The sequence below is a fragment of the Odocoileus virginianus genome, chromosome 9 (genome assembly GCF_023699985.2).
Source record: "Odocoileus virginianus isolate 20LAN1187 ecotype Illinois chromosome 9, Ovbor_1.2, whole genome shotgun sequence".
Taxonomy (NCBI): Eukaryota; Metazoa; Chordata; class Mammalia; order Artiodactyla; family Cervidae; genus Odocoileus; species Odocoileus virginianus.
Genome location: NC_069682.1, coordinates 47,670,263 through 47,686,256, shown reverse-complemented (window position 1 = coordinate 47,686,256; position 15,994 = coordinate 47,670,263). Strand labels below are relative to the sequence as shown.

At 46.6% G+C, this 15,994-nt stretch overlaps 1 protein-coding gene across 1 annotated transcript in view; it reads right to left on the bottom strand.

The window, feature by feature from the left end:
* Positions 1-15,994, bottom strand: part of TGM3 (transglutaminase 3) — a 41,840-nt gene that overhangs the window by 24,464 nt on the left and 1,382 nt on the right. Inside the window, exons 2-5 of the mRNA XM_020906283.2 lie at positions 5,762-5,929; positions 5,186-5,428; positions 4,453-4,571; positions 2,956-3,084 (exon numbers count right to left, since the gene is read on the bottom strand). Coding sequence (XP_020761942.1) covers positions 2,956-3,084; positions 4,453-4,571; positions 5,186-5,428; positions 5,762-5,929 — 659 coding nt within the window. The remainder of the gene's footprint in view (positions 1-2,955; positions 3,085-4,452; positions 4,572-5,185; positions 5,429-5,761; positions 5,930-15,994) is intronic.

Sequence of the window (15,994 nt, the reverse complement as noted above, 5' to 3'; positions counted from 1 at the left end):
GTTAAAGAAGGAAGCCAGGGAGACTCCCTCAAGTCTCTGTATCCTTCTGGGCGATTTGGATGATAATTGTGATAATGGGTATCAAGAAGTTTATGAATTTGAAAGTGCTTTCCTTAACAGGCCATGTTTGCCCCTAATTCACATGTCATTCCCAGCTCACAGAGAAAATCAAGACTCCATGGCTTGTCAGTGATGAAGCAGGGGTAGAAAATCAGTCCACAGTCAATTCCTGGCCAGAACTCGAGGGCTGCTGCTGCCTGACTTGGGGATCCATAGTTTGAAGCTCTCTTTTGGTGTCCTGTTCTTCTAAAAATATCACTTTAAAACTTTAGCCACTAACTTATTCTTGGAAAGAATAAAGATGGACTTTTGCTTTTCATCCATCCATTCATTCATTCACTCAGCTTAACTCATGATTATTGTATATGGGTGTTTTTGTGCATGCTCAGTCACATCTGACTCTTTGCAATTCCATGCCAAGCTCCTCTGTCCATGGGATTTTCCAGGCAAGAAGACTGGAGTGGGTTGTCATTCCCTTCTCCAGGGTATCTTCCTGACCCAGGGATCAAACCCATGTCTCTTCCTTCTTTTGCATTGGCAAGCAGATTCTTTACCACTGTGCCACCTGGGAAGCCCTTGATTCTTGAATAAGTCATGTGAGAAGAGCACTAGACTAGAAATCAAGAGATCTGAGTCTCTTAGTCTGAGTCTTTTAGAGACTCATATTGAAATATTTAGGGACAAAATGATGCAATATCTGGAATTTATCACATAATCCATGGAGAAGGGGACACAGATGAAACAAGACTGGACTTGAATAGGTAATTGAAGAAACTGGTGACAGGCACATAGAAGTTCATTTTACTTTTTCCTCTAGTTTTGTGAACATCTGAACTTTTCTATAAAGAGTTAAAAGAAGGATTTCCCTGGTTGCCCAGTGGTTATAATCTGCCTTGCAATGCAGGAGATGTGGGTTCGATCCTTGGTCAGGGAACTAAGATCCCATGTGTCACAGACCAACTAAGCCTGTGAGTTGCACTGGGCCCAGGCACCACAACTAGAGAATCTGTTCACTGCAATGAAAGATCCACAACTGTGTGCCACAACTAAGATCCAATGCAGCCAAATTAAAAAAAAAAAAAAAATTAAAAGAGAAAGAAGAAGGAGAAACCTGAATCACGAGCCCAATCTGGCTGCTTGTCAGCAGGGTGATTGTTGACAAGCTGATTCATTCAAGCTCACCTTCCTACAAAGGGAATGGAAGAAGCAAGTACGCCCTCAGCTGTCTTCTAGCAGCGAGGTCTTCAGAGTTTATGAAACTGATTAGCGTTTACCCCAACCTCACAATGAGAACTGCTCCCTCTCTCTGTGGGGGTCACAAGGCAAGGCCTGTGAGAAGCAGCAGTCTGGAAATAGAAGGATCCTTGCCCATGACCAGCTGGCCCAGCCTTCACGGCCCCTCTGTGTGCTGGGTGAGCTCTGCACCCCCTCCAGGATGGCCAGGCTGGAATTGCAGGATCAGGGCCATGGGGCTTCTTCAAGATGGAAGATTGCACGGCCCATCTCCATCTCTTGAGTCACAGGTGCTCCAGCCTCCAGTGTGGTAATCACAAGCTCATCTCTGACTGAGAGCCGAGTGTTTCAAAGCCCCACACAGGCCATAATTAGCTCGTGGTCCAGCCCAACCAGGAGGGCTAGGGAGAGAGAGCAGGGAGGTGGAGCTGAGGAGCCTGGCTCTGAGATCAAGTGTTTTGTCCCGAGGGCTGGAGTGAGTCAGCAGCCGCTGGAGCCAGCTGCCTCCCCCACCCTCTCCTGAACTGAGGAGGCTCAGCTTTCTAAGTTGCCCAAACACCAGCTTTCCTAGACCTTGGGCTGGGCTTTAATCCCACCCTTGCAGGACCACTTGGTTTTCAAGGTTCAGCCTGGGCCCACTCCCTCTCTGACTCTTCCTGCCACCCTGGTTCCCACCATCTCCTCAGTGCCTCCACATTCTCTGGGCCTCCCCACACCTGTCCTGCCAGGTTCGAGTTAAGAAGCCCTGTCTGATGACCCCCAATATCTATCATGTAGTCAGGAGGTCATTCACTTAACCATGCAACTAGCTCATTAGCTTGGATATTCTCCAGCTCAAAAGAGACTGGAAATGCCTAGTCCATTAATCACACACACACAAAAGTTGACACTTCTGAGTAATTGTTTAGATTCAGAGGGTTAAGGTTCAAGAACTCTCTGACTTTTGGCTTTCTAATTTATAACTTTTGAGCAGGTTATCCCTTGTTTGGACATTTTTCTGATGGAGAGGTTTCCTACCCACTGAGTACAGAGCATTCCTCCAGCATTCAGCTTGTGTATGTATCCAGCTAATGCGTGTGTTTGGATGGGTGGGGTAGGTTTCTCACGTGGAAGGAGTAGGTGAGTTGAGGGTGGCCCCAGGCGGGCAGTTGGAGGCCTTAATCTGGCCGGACTCACTCGAGAGCTAAGTTGTGAGTGATTCCCTTCAGCCCCCTGGCATCAGGTTCCCCAGCTAGAAAACGACCATGTCAACCTCTGCCCGCTGGCACTCACGCCCTCTGTGCTGAGGAGGGGATAAGTCAGAGCTAAGGAGCGTAACCCCTTCCCCAGGAGCCCCAGGGACGGAGCAGTGTCTCAGCTTGTGTCCTCCCAGCCCTGGCGGACCCCCACAGATCAAGTCCTTGTCGTCTGAGGAAGGCCTCACAATACAGTGGGAAGCCGGCAGCCTGGGTCTGGTTCTGCCTCCGCCACTCACTCCCAAGTGTCTCAGGCAAGTCCTTTAATTTAGAGGCGTGTCGTGCTCTGTATGTACAGAATGGGGATATAATAACCACCAACTTTATTTTGTGAGACATCAACCAACAAGATGAGTGGTTGTGCCAAACCCATAGCTGAGTTTGATATAGGCGAACAACTAGTTATTATGGTTTTCTCAGCACTCACCATTGCACTCAGCACCCGGCCAATATATCTGGGGTCGTTTCTGCGGGCCACATCCGTAGCAGGGTCACGGCGAAAATTCAGACTGTTATCCAGGACTGACAGGCAAATGTTCAGAATGCCTTCTTCAAACTGTTCAAAATGGGGCCATATGTTACAATGAAAGAAATTACAAGTAGTATCGGCTAATTGAGGGCATGGAGGTTATGCTGGTAAGAGCCATGGGCACTGCCCATATCTCCCCCGCCCCCACCACGGCCCCCAGAACTGAGAGACAGAGGAACAACCACCCACCTGGCCTTTAACCCTGAAAACTCATCCAGACCTCTTGCTGTACGCAAGGCCTTGTGCTGAGGCCCCTCAAGTTTAATGAGACTCCCTCACTGTTACAAATTTGAGAGCAGTCACTTGACCTATCTGGGCCTCAATTTCACCATCTGTATAACAAGGAATCAGGCTGAGCACATCTCAAAGTTTCCATCTAGTTCTGACATTGATCTTGAGCATATCGCTTAGACATTTGGGAACTGATTATAAAATGTCTCACTAAAATTGTAATTTGAAGCCATTTTCACAAAATGGAGAAGGCCAATCTCTTTCTTGCCTTAGAGTCTTCATATATGCTGTTCCTTCTTCCTCCAGTGCTTTTCCCCAAGGTATTTATCCAGCTCCCTTGCCTCCATTAAGTTTCTGATCCTAAGTTCCTTTCTAAGCAAGGCTCTTCCAGATCATCCCATCAAAAATATCCTCCCTTCCACCCCTCCATGCACCCTATGTCCTTACCCACCCCGCCCCTTTTTCTTCTTTTCTATGAAACTTAACACAGAACACAACATATAAAACTCAATATATAAAATATATGGCATTATACTGAAGATAAAATACATGGCAGATGTGCCCTGGTTGACTACTAGACACGGGAGAATGTGCACCTGTCCACCCTCTGCTGGACATCCAAGGCACCCCACCCAAGGGACTTCATTGGAATGCTTCATTTGTCTGCTGGAAAGAAGAAAATATGGAGGGAATCCCTGGATGTGGCTAGCTGAGCAGACTCGGGAATTCTGTGGACTCAGATGTCATAGTACTCTAGGACCCTTGGGAGGTCTAATACTCACACCAAGGAAATTTCATCACATTATGACATGGAATGAATAATAGAAACTACTGTTGTGCAAGTCTCTACTGGGCCTTATCTTCATTCATGTATCATGGTACCAATAACATGCTGTTGCATCAATTTAGTTATGTGTCTGTTTTGCCCATGAAAATGTGACCTCTTCAAAGACATGAAATATGTCTTATCCATCTCCTATATCCATAGGTGCACCTTGGTCGCTTGCACATAGTAGATCATCAATGAATGTCTTCTGAATGAATGAATAAATAAGAGGCAGGCAAATGGACAGATTTGGGAACTGCCACCTATCTGTGGGGTTTGCCACAGAGCTTCTTTGGGTAGAATAGGGACATTACTGCCAGCCTCTATGATCCTTTTACCTGTCCATAGTTCCAGCCAATCATGCCAATTCGATTTGTGCTTCCCACAAAGATGATGCCAGCATCTTCCTGAACATATTCCTCTCTCTCAGCATGGTTACTCATAAAGACACCATCAGCTGTTCGACATGAAAAAAACAGATAGTAGGGGATAGAATCTTACAGAGAACTGTAGAGACTCATCCTTGTCTCAGTCCTGAGTACCCACATGGTGGCTGGAGCAAGCCATACCTTCAGCCCTTCCCCCAGCTGCAACGAGGAGTGAAGCCTTGGGGTAAAATGCTTCCACGTCATATCATGAGAACTATAAACTTGAAAGAGAAGCTGAGATGACCTAAGAATCTGAAAATGAGACCTCTGGGAATGAAAAACTTGCCTCTTCAGGCACAAGCTGTCTCCATGCTGCAGGAAGGTGCTATAGTCATTACACCATACTATACAGTTTTGAAAAACTCATGAGATCCTTGCAATAGCCCCAGAAATAGCAAGTTGTCCATCTAATGGTGAGGAATTTGAGGCTCAGAAGGGTAGAGATACTGCCAGACTCACATAGTGGGTTCAGAGTCAGAGCTGGACTAAAACCCCTGGCTTCTGACTTCTAGCTTCTGTGCTCTTTCCCTATTCCACAAACTACCCCTAATCAAACCTGATCCCATGAAAATCATTCCCTCCACCTCTTTTCCATGGGCATCCCTTAGCTGATGGCTGGAAGTGTGGGTGGTTGGATGCCTACCTTGCAACCAGGGGTTAAAGAGCAGTATGAATGTCCCAACTTTCAGCGTGGAATCACTGCCCTGGGAGGAGATCTGCATGTCTAGCGTGTACCTTCCAATGGGCGCATTTGCAGGACTAAGGATGGAGATGTTCAGAACATTGTCCCTGTTGGACACAAGTTGTGCACCCCAGCCGCTGCTGCTTGTCCCATTGGAGAGTGGAAACACAGCCTTTGTCTTGGCCGACTCTGAGGGGTAAGGCCCTGGAAAAAAGACATAGGACAATGGAAACCAAGTAGTTTTGGCTGACTGTGGAGAAACCAGATCCCAATATAACCACAGGGATTCTTTGGGAGACGTTATACAATGAAGCAGCATGTTATGGCCCTGGAAGCAGCTGGAGATCACATGGTCCAAAGCCCTCTTGAGGTTAAGACTGTGACCCTCAGAGATAGGTGAAACTTGACTCTACCAAGTCAGTGGTAGATCTGGGTTAGAGCCTGAGGCCACCACCACCACCACCCCTTGAATGCACAACCCCAAGGTCTCCTCAAGGTGTGTATGTGGGAGGGGGGCGAGGAGCAGTGAGCAGGTACCTGTGGAAGCTGTGAATGTCACTCTTCCTCCAGAGCTGAGACCTCGGTATAAGGTCAATGACACATGGAAGGGTTGGCCTCTCCGTACGATGAGATCCTGGCTGTTGAACCTGTCTGTGTGATGTGCCTGCCGGTTGGAGGCTGTCTGCCAGTTGACACTCTGGAGTCCTAAAGCCATGAGACAGAAGAGAGGACTTGAGATCCTGGGAGAAAAGGGATGGTGGCATTTGGGAAAAGGTGTAAGTTACCGAAGAGACAGCTTTTGGACAGGGCTTGCTGGGGAAGAATCTTCTTGAAAAAACCACATTAAAATGCAAGATGGCAAGCACTTCACAACCTATTCCCACCTGCCTTTTCAGGTGGCTGACGCTTTGCACACACTACCTCACCTCCCCTTCCACCTGGCTGACTTTCACTCAGCCCTCAAGGAAGTAGCTTCCCCCAACCAGCGAGGAAACTGAGTAAGCAATTCTGTCCACATTATCCTCCTTCCGTTGTAGACAGTGGTGCACGTAGGACTGGGAGGAGACTACTTCTCTTGAATATACCACACAGGTTTGGCTTCCTTGCTTTTCCCTTTGTGTCTTCCCAAACACCAAGTGCCTTCTATCATGCCAACACCCAGCAAATGTTTACCTGTGTCATCTATACTTTATATGTGCAACACCTTGGTGTCTACCTGTGCCCTTGATGCTGAGAAGGATTGTGTGATTCTGGGAAGCATTTCGAGGCCTGGAGATTGGGAAACCACTGGCCTGAAGGGACTTTCAAAGGCTCACTGGCAAGAGTGGTCTTAGGCCTCATATGAGATCCCCAGATAAGATCCTGAAGACAAACACCTCAAAATCTATCCCCAACTTCTCAGATGATTGTGTAGGTGAGGGAGCTAAGCTGAGAAGGGTTATGAGAGATTCCATGGGATATGAGGGGTTCAACCTTTTTAAAGCTTTTGAGATATTTAATCCCTTTGAGTTTGTTTGAGACATAACAACACCCAATCTTCTGCAAATGAAACTGTTCTCTATCTTTACAATGTGGTCACAGCTATGATGGGAGTGTGATGACACAACTCTTATTTATATACATCTGCCTTTGTTCATTAGAATGTGCCTTCTTTATCTTTATATTCTAATGCCTGACACATTGCTTGACTAGATTAGGACAATCAGATAAACAAATGAGGGGCTAAATGAACAAACAAACATAAAACTAATGTCATGCAATGACCTTCATGACTAGGGCTCCAAATTTAGTCTATAAGGAAAGGTATATACGGAGTATTCATTTAATAAACATAGAGAGATTACCTGTTATTTGTAGGACACTATGTAAGGCACATGTCGGGGTGTGAAAATGTATGAAAATTAGTTTTAACCCTCAAAGAGCTTCAGCAGTGCATAAGACAACATGTCAGAATGAATGATGAGGGAAATCCAATCTCCTCCCCCCCACCCAAAAAGATGTCTAGGAGATACAGGCAAGAATCACTTTCAGTTATAGGAATCAGAAAAAAAATTCATCGCAAACGCCAGGCCTTGAAGGAAGAGAGAAACTTGTCAAGTGCATTTCAGACAGTAGGCAGAGAGACCGAAGGCCCAGAAGAGCAAGTGTATTCTTGACTAGAGCAGAAGTCTTATCTGGAAGAGAAAGGGGAGACAGAGAGGGCATGGCTCCAGGGCAGGCCTGGGGATGGGGATCCCTCCAAGCAGCTCCAGGGTGGGCAAAGACTCATCATCAACTCAAGTGGGATGCAGAATCTGGGATGATGAACCAAGGTTTCTGCTGAAGCAGGCTTAGACAGTGATCGTGCCACCTGCTCAGTGTACTAAAGAGTCATTCATTCACATGTCCACTCATTTATTTATACATTGAGCAAATAACTATTGAAAGAATAAATTAAAAAGCTTTTTTTCCTTAAACTCAGGAAAACTAAAACATCCATGTAGCCAACAAACATCTACTGATTGAAGAGAAAGGGACAGAGAGAAAGGAGGGACAGAGGGGATGAATATTCCTGCACATAAATGTTGAACGGTGAGAGCTCAGATATTGGGTGGTCTCTGGCAAGCATCAAACTCTATATGACCTGCAGAGACCTGACTTGCTGAAAGTTAGGACCCTCTAGGGCAACGTCCCCACCTTCTAAATACCTGCTTCTTACCAACTGCACTTACTATCTTCTGTGCATGGGAGTCGGTAGAGATTTACTCACTGTCTCGCTTTAGAAAAAAGAAGAGCTCTTAGGTACAGTGGTCTGAGGTCACACAAGTCTCCCCAGAGAATCCTCCTCACTCCCAAACCCAAAAGGACGTGTGTCTTCTCCCCAGGAGAAGCTCACTATTCTTGACCATGGGTTGAGAACAGAAAGTATGTCCCTGGACAGCCCTCCGATAGTACAGGTTAAAGAATGGGGAGGCAGCAGGGATTCCCATCTGTAGCTGGTTTCTGCCAAGGCTTAAACACTGTTTGCTAGAGCTGTGTCAAGAGCAGAGGCGTCTCCACAAATAACTAATGTTGACGAGGGTGTGAAGAAAAGGGAATCCTTGTACACTGTTGGAGGGAATGTGAATTGGTACAGCCACTATGGAAAACGGTATTGAGGATCCTTCAAAAACTAAAAATAGGACTATCATATGACCCAGCAATTCCACTTCTGGGTATCTATCCGAAGAATAAAAAAATGCCGATTCAAAAAGATGCAATGTTCATAGCAGCATTATTTACAATAGCAAGCTATGGAAGCAATCTAAGTGTCCATTAACAGATAAATAAAGAAGATGTGGTATATACACACAATAAAATACTACTCAACCATAAAAAAGAATGAAATTTTGCCATTTGCAACAACATGGATGGATCTGGAGGGTCTTATGAAATAAGTCAGACAGTGGAAGACAAATACTGTGTGTGTGTCTGTGTGTGTGTGTGTGTGTGTGTGTGTGTTCAGTTACTCAGTGGTGTCCGACTCTTCATGACCCCTTGGACTATAACCTGCCAGGCTCCTCTGTCCATGGAATTTTCCAGGCAAGAATACTGGATCATGTTGCCATTTCTTACTCCAGGAAATCTTCCCAACCCAAGGATCAAACCTACTTCTCTTGCATCTCCTACATTGGCAGGCAGACTTTTTATCACTGCACTACCCAGGAAGCCAAATACTATGTATTATCACTTATATGTGAAATCTAAAAAAATGAATGAATACAACAAAACAGAACAGACTTATAGATACAGAGAACAAACTAGTGGTTACCAGTGGGAAGAGAGGGCAAGATAGAAGTAGGGGACAAGAGTTACAAACTATGAAGTATAAAATGAATATAAGGATAGATTTTACAGCACAGGAAATATAGCCAATATTTTATAGCAACTTTAAATGGAATGTAATCTATAAAAATTGAAACCCCATGTTATATATATGAAATTAATATAATATTGTAAATCAGCTACACTTCAATTTTTAAGAAGAGATTTGAAAAAAAAAAGGGGGAATCAACACACAAAAGTACACATGGCCAGTTCACATAGGTTTGCCAATTCTAATTATTAAAAAATTAAGAGTAGAGGTGTGTCTCTTTCATCCCAGAACCCAGTGGCTTGTCTGTAGGGAAAATGATGAAGAAAAGGCTGATCACCGGGGTGCCTTGACTGCAGAGACACTGAAAGGAGACAAAGGGCCCTTTGCACACACTAGGTGGGGTCCTCGGCTGACAGAGAATGTCATTTCTGCCTCTCCCACCGTGAGCACTGGATGAAAGAGTCTTGCTTCTCCCTGGAGTGCTTGTGGGCTGTGCAAGGCTTCTCTGAGCTGCAGGGTGAGGAAAAACAGGACTCATATTTGTCATTAGTGTCCTGTGTGTCAACTGTTAACAGTACACAGAGCAACTTACACACACCATTGATGAAATCTTTATAGAAACTGGGTGGGGGGGATAAACTAGGAGCTTGGGATTAGCAAATACACACTGCTATATATAAAAGAGATAAACAACAAGGTCCCTGAGTAGAGCACAGGGAACTATATCAATATCTTGTAATAACCTATAATGGAAAAGAATATGAAAAAGAATATATATTTATGTATAACTGAATCATTTTGTTGTACATCTGAAACTAACACAACATTGTAAGTCAACTATACTTCAATTGAAGAAAAAAAGAAACTGGAAACTAACACTCAGAGAGATAAATATCTTAAAAAATTTTTAAAAATTTTATATTGCAGTATAGCCAGTTCACAATGTTGTGATAGTTTCAGGTGGACAGCAAGGGGGCTCTACGATACATTTACACGGATCCGTCCTCCCCCAGACTCCCCTCCCATCCAGGCTGCCACATAACACTGAGCAGAGCGCCCTGTGCTCTACAGTAAGACCTTGCTGGTTATCCAATTTAAATATAGCAGAGTGCACATGTCGATCTCCAACTCCTTAACCAAAGGAGATAAACATCTTACTTGAGGCCATGTACCTAGTGACTGACAGGTCTTACCCTCCCTGTTGCCATGGTCTCTTGTTCTCCACCTGGGAGGGGAACCCTGGCAGTTCCTTCAGTCCAGAATACACCCGGGTGGTAAGGAACCTCACTACACATTGTCCTCCCTTCTGGCATTTGTATCCTGATACAGAGGAGAGAGTGAGCCACTGGAAGGCCAAAGCGTCCCAAAGGCATTCTACATGAGACATGAGTAGAAGGGGAGCATCCCTGAACCCCCAAGTGGGATGGGCAGGTTGAGAGCATGCTCACAAAGCTCCCAGGTGGTTCCTGAAACCCTTCTCCTTCAGCTGGCTGCCTTCAGTCATCACCCCACTTCTGAATCCTAGGATCAGCTTGCCAGTCCAAATCAGGGATCTGATGATCCTGTTTGTGGATTATCCAGGGCCTTTGTTCTCCCACCTGCCACCCCTTCACGTAGCACTAACCTCAGCCTGAGTTTGTTCCAGAAAGGAAAGGGAGGATAACCTCAGATATGCAGATGGTATCACCTTAATGGCAGAAAGTGAAGAGGAACTAAACAGCCACTAATGAGGGTGAGTGAAAGGACAGTGAAAAAGCTGGCTTAAAACTCAATATTGACAAAAACCAATACAATATTGTAAAGTAATTAGCCTCCAACTAATAAAAATAAATGGGAAAAAAAAAAAGCTAATAAGATCATGGCATCTGGTCCCATCACTTCATGGCAAATAGAAGGGGAAAAGGTGGAAGTAGTGACAGATTTCCTTTTCTTGGGCTCTAAAATCACTGCGGAGGTGACTGCAGCTGTGAAATTAAAAGATGATTGCTTATTGGCAGGAAAGCTATGACAAATATAGACAGCGCATGAAAAAGCAAAGACATCACTTTGCTGACAAAGGTCTGTATAGTCAAGGCTATGATCTTTCCAGTAGTCATGTACAGACGTGAGAGTTGGACTATGAAGAAGGCTGAGTGCCGAAGAAATGATGCTTTCGAACTGTGGTGCTGGAGAAGACTCTCAAGAGTCCCTTGGACATCAAGGAGATGAAACCAGTCAATCCTGGTTTCAGAGAAATCAACCCTGAATACTCATTGGGAGGACTGGTGTGGAAGTTGAAGCTCCAATACTTTGACCACCTGATGCAAAGAGCTGACTCACTGAAAAGACCCTGATACTGGGAAGGATTGAAGGCAGAGGCTAAGAGGTCGACAAAGGATGAGTTGGTTGGATGGCATCACCAATTCAATGGACATGAACTTGGGCAAACTCCGGGAGATGGGGAGGGACAGGGAGGCTTAACATGCTGCTGTACATGGGGTCACAAAGAGTCGGTCACGCCTTGATGGGTGAACAACAGGGCAGGGAATAGGGGAGGTGCACAACCATCCAAGTTTCTTCCTGAGTTTACAACTTCATGGATGTTTATGAGCTTCAGAGCTGTTCTTTGTGCCTTGTTGGAAGAAGGGCAGGGATGAAAGGAGAGTGGCTTCACCCCTACAATTGACTCATCAATACAGACTCTCAGAAACATCAGAGGGAGTAACGTCTTGGAGACTGAGCATCTCCCCTATTATTCTGGCTGTGAGGACATGGAGGCCCGGGAAGTGATTTGCCCACAGTGAGATGTCTCTGGACTCTCATCCAGGACCCATCTCACAATCCCATGCTGTGTCTTTGACTCACTGCCTAACTCCACCAGCAGGCCAGGGGCAGTTTCCCCACTTTCTTTATCGTGAGAATATCAGTGCCACCAGCACCACTGATGTGGTAGGGACTGCTAAATGTCTATCCCAGTATTCCCTCACTCCTTCTTTCTTGGTTATAAAATCTCTCATGTTAATGGCCAGGCTCCCCTGCAGCTGGGTCATGTGAATGAGTTCTGGCTAATGACTTATAGGCGCAAATTATATGTATTAATTCCTACGAAACCTCTTCTGTAAAAAGTGAGGTGAAATTAGCCATTTTAACCACTTAAAGCATACAATTCGGTGGCATTTTGTACATTCACAATGTTGTGCAACCATCACCACTATCTAGTTTTAGAACATATTCTTCATCCCCAAGATAAATCCCCCATCCCCTAGCAATCACTTCCCACCTCCCCAGCTCTAGCCCCTGGCAACCACTAATCTAATTTCTGTTCCCATAGATTTGTCTGCTCTGGTCATTTCATATCAATGGAGTCATACGCATATAGTCTCTGAGTCTGGTTTTTTACTTAGCATTATGTTTTTGAGGTTCATCCATGTGGTAGCATATATCAGCAGTTAATTCCTTCTTTGTGGCTGAATAATAGTCCACTATGTTGATATACTGTATATTATTCATCCATTCATCAGTTGATGGATATTTGGGTTGTTTCTACCCTTTGATTCTTATAAATAGTGCTGCTATGAATGTTCCTTTGCAAGCATTTGTTTGAATACCTGTTTTCAGTTCTGAGGAGACCTCTTTTTCAAAATAGTTGGCAAAGGCCCTTAGCCTGCTTATTTCCATCTTCTTCCACTTGCTGCCCCAGGTCTGGGTGTGAAGTGGACTCAGGTCTAGACCACACATGCTTTGGGATGACAGAGTGGGGATCTGCAAGAGCCCAGGCCCCTCAGGACTGTGCAGCTGACCCACTCACCAGGACTGCCTACATCCAGTAAACGTCTGTCTTGTTCATTTCTCTAAGCCATTGTTATTTGGGATTCACAGCCATTTACAGTCAAACCTAGTTGTATGTAATTGATAGTATGGTGCCCTCCTGCCTTATTCTGTGGTCCACTTTTGGCAGGGGTAAAAAGAGAAGCATAGAACAGATTCTGGACTGTGAAAGGTGACTCACAGGACAGATATATTAAAAATCATCTAGCCAAATGTCTTCAAGCTTTTTATTAGAGACTGCATTAGGAAGGACATTTTGTACATTGCTTACACACATGGGTTTATAATTGATGTGAAGTTTCACAAAACAGTATGAACCCTTACTATGCACAATGATATTTTCTACTTCATTTTTAAAAGTTTGCTGATCACAATCCACTAAACTGACTTTACAGCTTGCTAATGGTGAACACTGGCAGCTTGAAAAGCAGCGATATGATGCAAGATTCCCATGTGACAGGTAAAACAACTGAGGTCCTGGAAGGTCTCCTGAGGTCACCAGTAGTTGAAAGTCAGAGCTTGGCCCAGAAACCAGGTCTTAGATCCTGGTCACGGGGAGGCTGTTATTTGCAACATGCCCCCCCCCCCCTCTCTGGGCATCAGGACGTCTCCAGCTCCTGGCCAGGTCCTCCCTCACTCCAGCCTCACCAGTCTCTTTCTTCCTCTCTCTAGCTTGTGCTGCTTCCCTTCATCTTTCCTCTGCATTCAGACATTTTCAGTCCCTGAGCAGCATGGGTGGTACTATCTCTTGGTGCTCAGGTGGTGGGGAAAAAGGGGTTCTCTGGGTGGCACCGAGCAAGGGGCTGACAAGGGTCCCAGGACAAAATTGAGTGAGCCCTGAACTGGTGGTTCGAGCAGACTTGAGCAAGGTCTCAGCCTCTCTGTAGAAGGGAGCAGTAAAAACGAACATCCTCCCTTGTAGGGTGTTGGTTGGGACCCCACATGCACCCATCACTGGCACCTGGGCTCCTGTCAGTGGTACAGATGTCTTAGGATCCCACACACAATGGCACCAGTGACAGAGGAGAGAGAAGGGTTCGAGCTTTTTCTGGGCTGCCATGGAGGACCTCAGATGGGCAGAAAAGGTGCGGAGTGTTTTACTTGCATACGTCCTTTCACAGTTACAAACCCTTCTGATGTTTTCATTCCCATTTCACAGATGAGGGATTTGAAAGTCCAGTCAAGTGTCATCACTTGCCAAACATCAGACGCTCAGGCAGAGACTGGCCCAAGTTCACACTAAAGCCGGTGCAGCCTGACCATGTGCCACTCTAGGCTGCACCCTGCATCTAGCCGAGGTAGTGGTGGTGGCAATGAGCGTGAGTCCAGGAAACCGCCAGGGAGAGGGGGACACCCACAGCCTCCTCTTTGCCTCAACATTACACAGTCAGCATGAGTGTGGAAGGAAGGACTCCTTAGCCCCCTTCACTTCCAGAGAGAGTTTAGAATTTCTTAGACCCTCGCTGCGCATGAGGAGCACCTGAAAAGTTCATATTAGCCTGAGCCCCACCACTGGGACAGCACTAATTTCTTAAACTCTACTGGTAATTCTAATATGGAACCAGAGCTGGAGTTGAGAACCACTACCTTAAGCCTACACAGTGTCTGTTTACACTATGCAATCAAAGCTACTTTCCACAAATTCTCTCCCCCAAGCCACGTGGCCACTCTGAGCCGGAGGCAGGGGGGCAGTCACTATCTCCTATTTACAAAGGAGGAAAACAGGCTGAGACAGAGGACTGCAGATCCTTCTGAGCCCCTCTCGGCCCTTACCAAGATGAGGGGCCTCGTTCCCTCGACTCCCATAAAATGGGGAAAGCATTTCCTCTCTTCAGCTTACACCCAGGCCGGCATGTGGGCCCTGGGGATGAGAATGATTGCCCCATATGTGGAGCACAGCCCAGCGGGGTGGAGGCTGAGCTGGAAAGTTATCTGAGGTGAGCAGAACAGCAGGGACACAGGCATGGGGACCTGGAAATGGAGAAGGAGCTGCTGGTGTCTCAGCTCCCAGGAAAGGAGTTCCGTGCAGACCCACAGCCCAGAATGGCACAGGTCCTCTGTAGGTTGGGGCCTGAAGCCAGCACTCTGCCCAGCTAAGCTGCTGGTGGGGACACTCACCGGCCTAGTGGGACAGGGAGCCTGTCCCCGACACAGAAGTGCCGGGTTCCTGCAGGCAGAGGTCTGCATCCATGTTTGACCCTCGAGGACTGTGCCTCAGGGTCTCTGCATGGCCTCGAGGATGGGGAACCCCTTCTCACTGGGCCCAGCGCCTGTGTCCACAGCCTGCATTTCTGTCCCATGTGGGGCTCTGGCCTTGGCATGTGGAAGGCAGAGGGTGCCAACCACTTTGTGTAGAATGCTGCCAGGCCTTCCTCCACCATGTCATCCACCCCAGCTCAGGGCTGCCATCTCCACTGGGAGGCAGAATAATCACACCCCACAGATTCTAACAAGAACCTTAACCTGGGAGCCAGAAACAGCCCTCTCGCACCAGCACGCTGCAACCCTGCTAGTCGCCTGGGTCACATGTGCCCGACCACCCATGTTTCTTTTCCTGTTCCCTCCTCCCAGAACACTCCTCACCCCACAAAACTACTTCTGACCAAGTCCAACTCATCATCCACTGCAGGTGCCACCTAGGGCCTAGGGTCTCCCCTACCCTAAACCACCACCAGGGTTAATTCCTTCCTCCTCTTGGCCCCCTGGCAAATGCTTGGATGTGTAACACGACCTAATGACTGTCCACTGCAAACCCACCATGGGGAAAGACTGCACCTCTCGATCTCTGTGCTCCCACTGCGCCTTGTGGCTCCTTCCCTGGGTGTCCAATAAGCAAACTCATTCATTCAGGAACTCAGGAATTCATTACTGAGCCCTGCCTGGCTGCGTGACTGGGACAGGCCAGGAACCACAGGTGTGACAGCTTCAAGGGAATGAAGATGTTTCCCTGTCTCTTTAAAAAATTTATTTTCTCTGAATTGACCATTGTCCACATTCCTCTGTGACCTTCGGGCATCTGACGGAGCCGGAAGTTGAATCTTAAGAGTGCAGTGTCCCCAGGAGTCACAGGCATGGACACCCTGGGCCCCTGGGGATGCCTGCAGGGCATCGCCTTCTGCCCCCTGTTT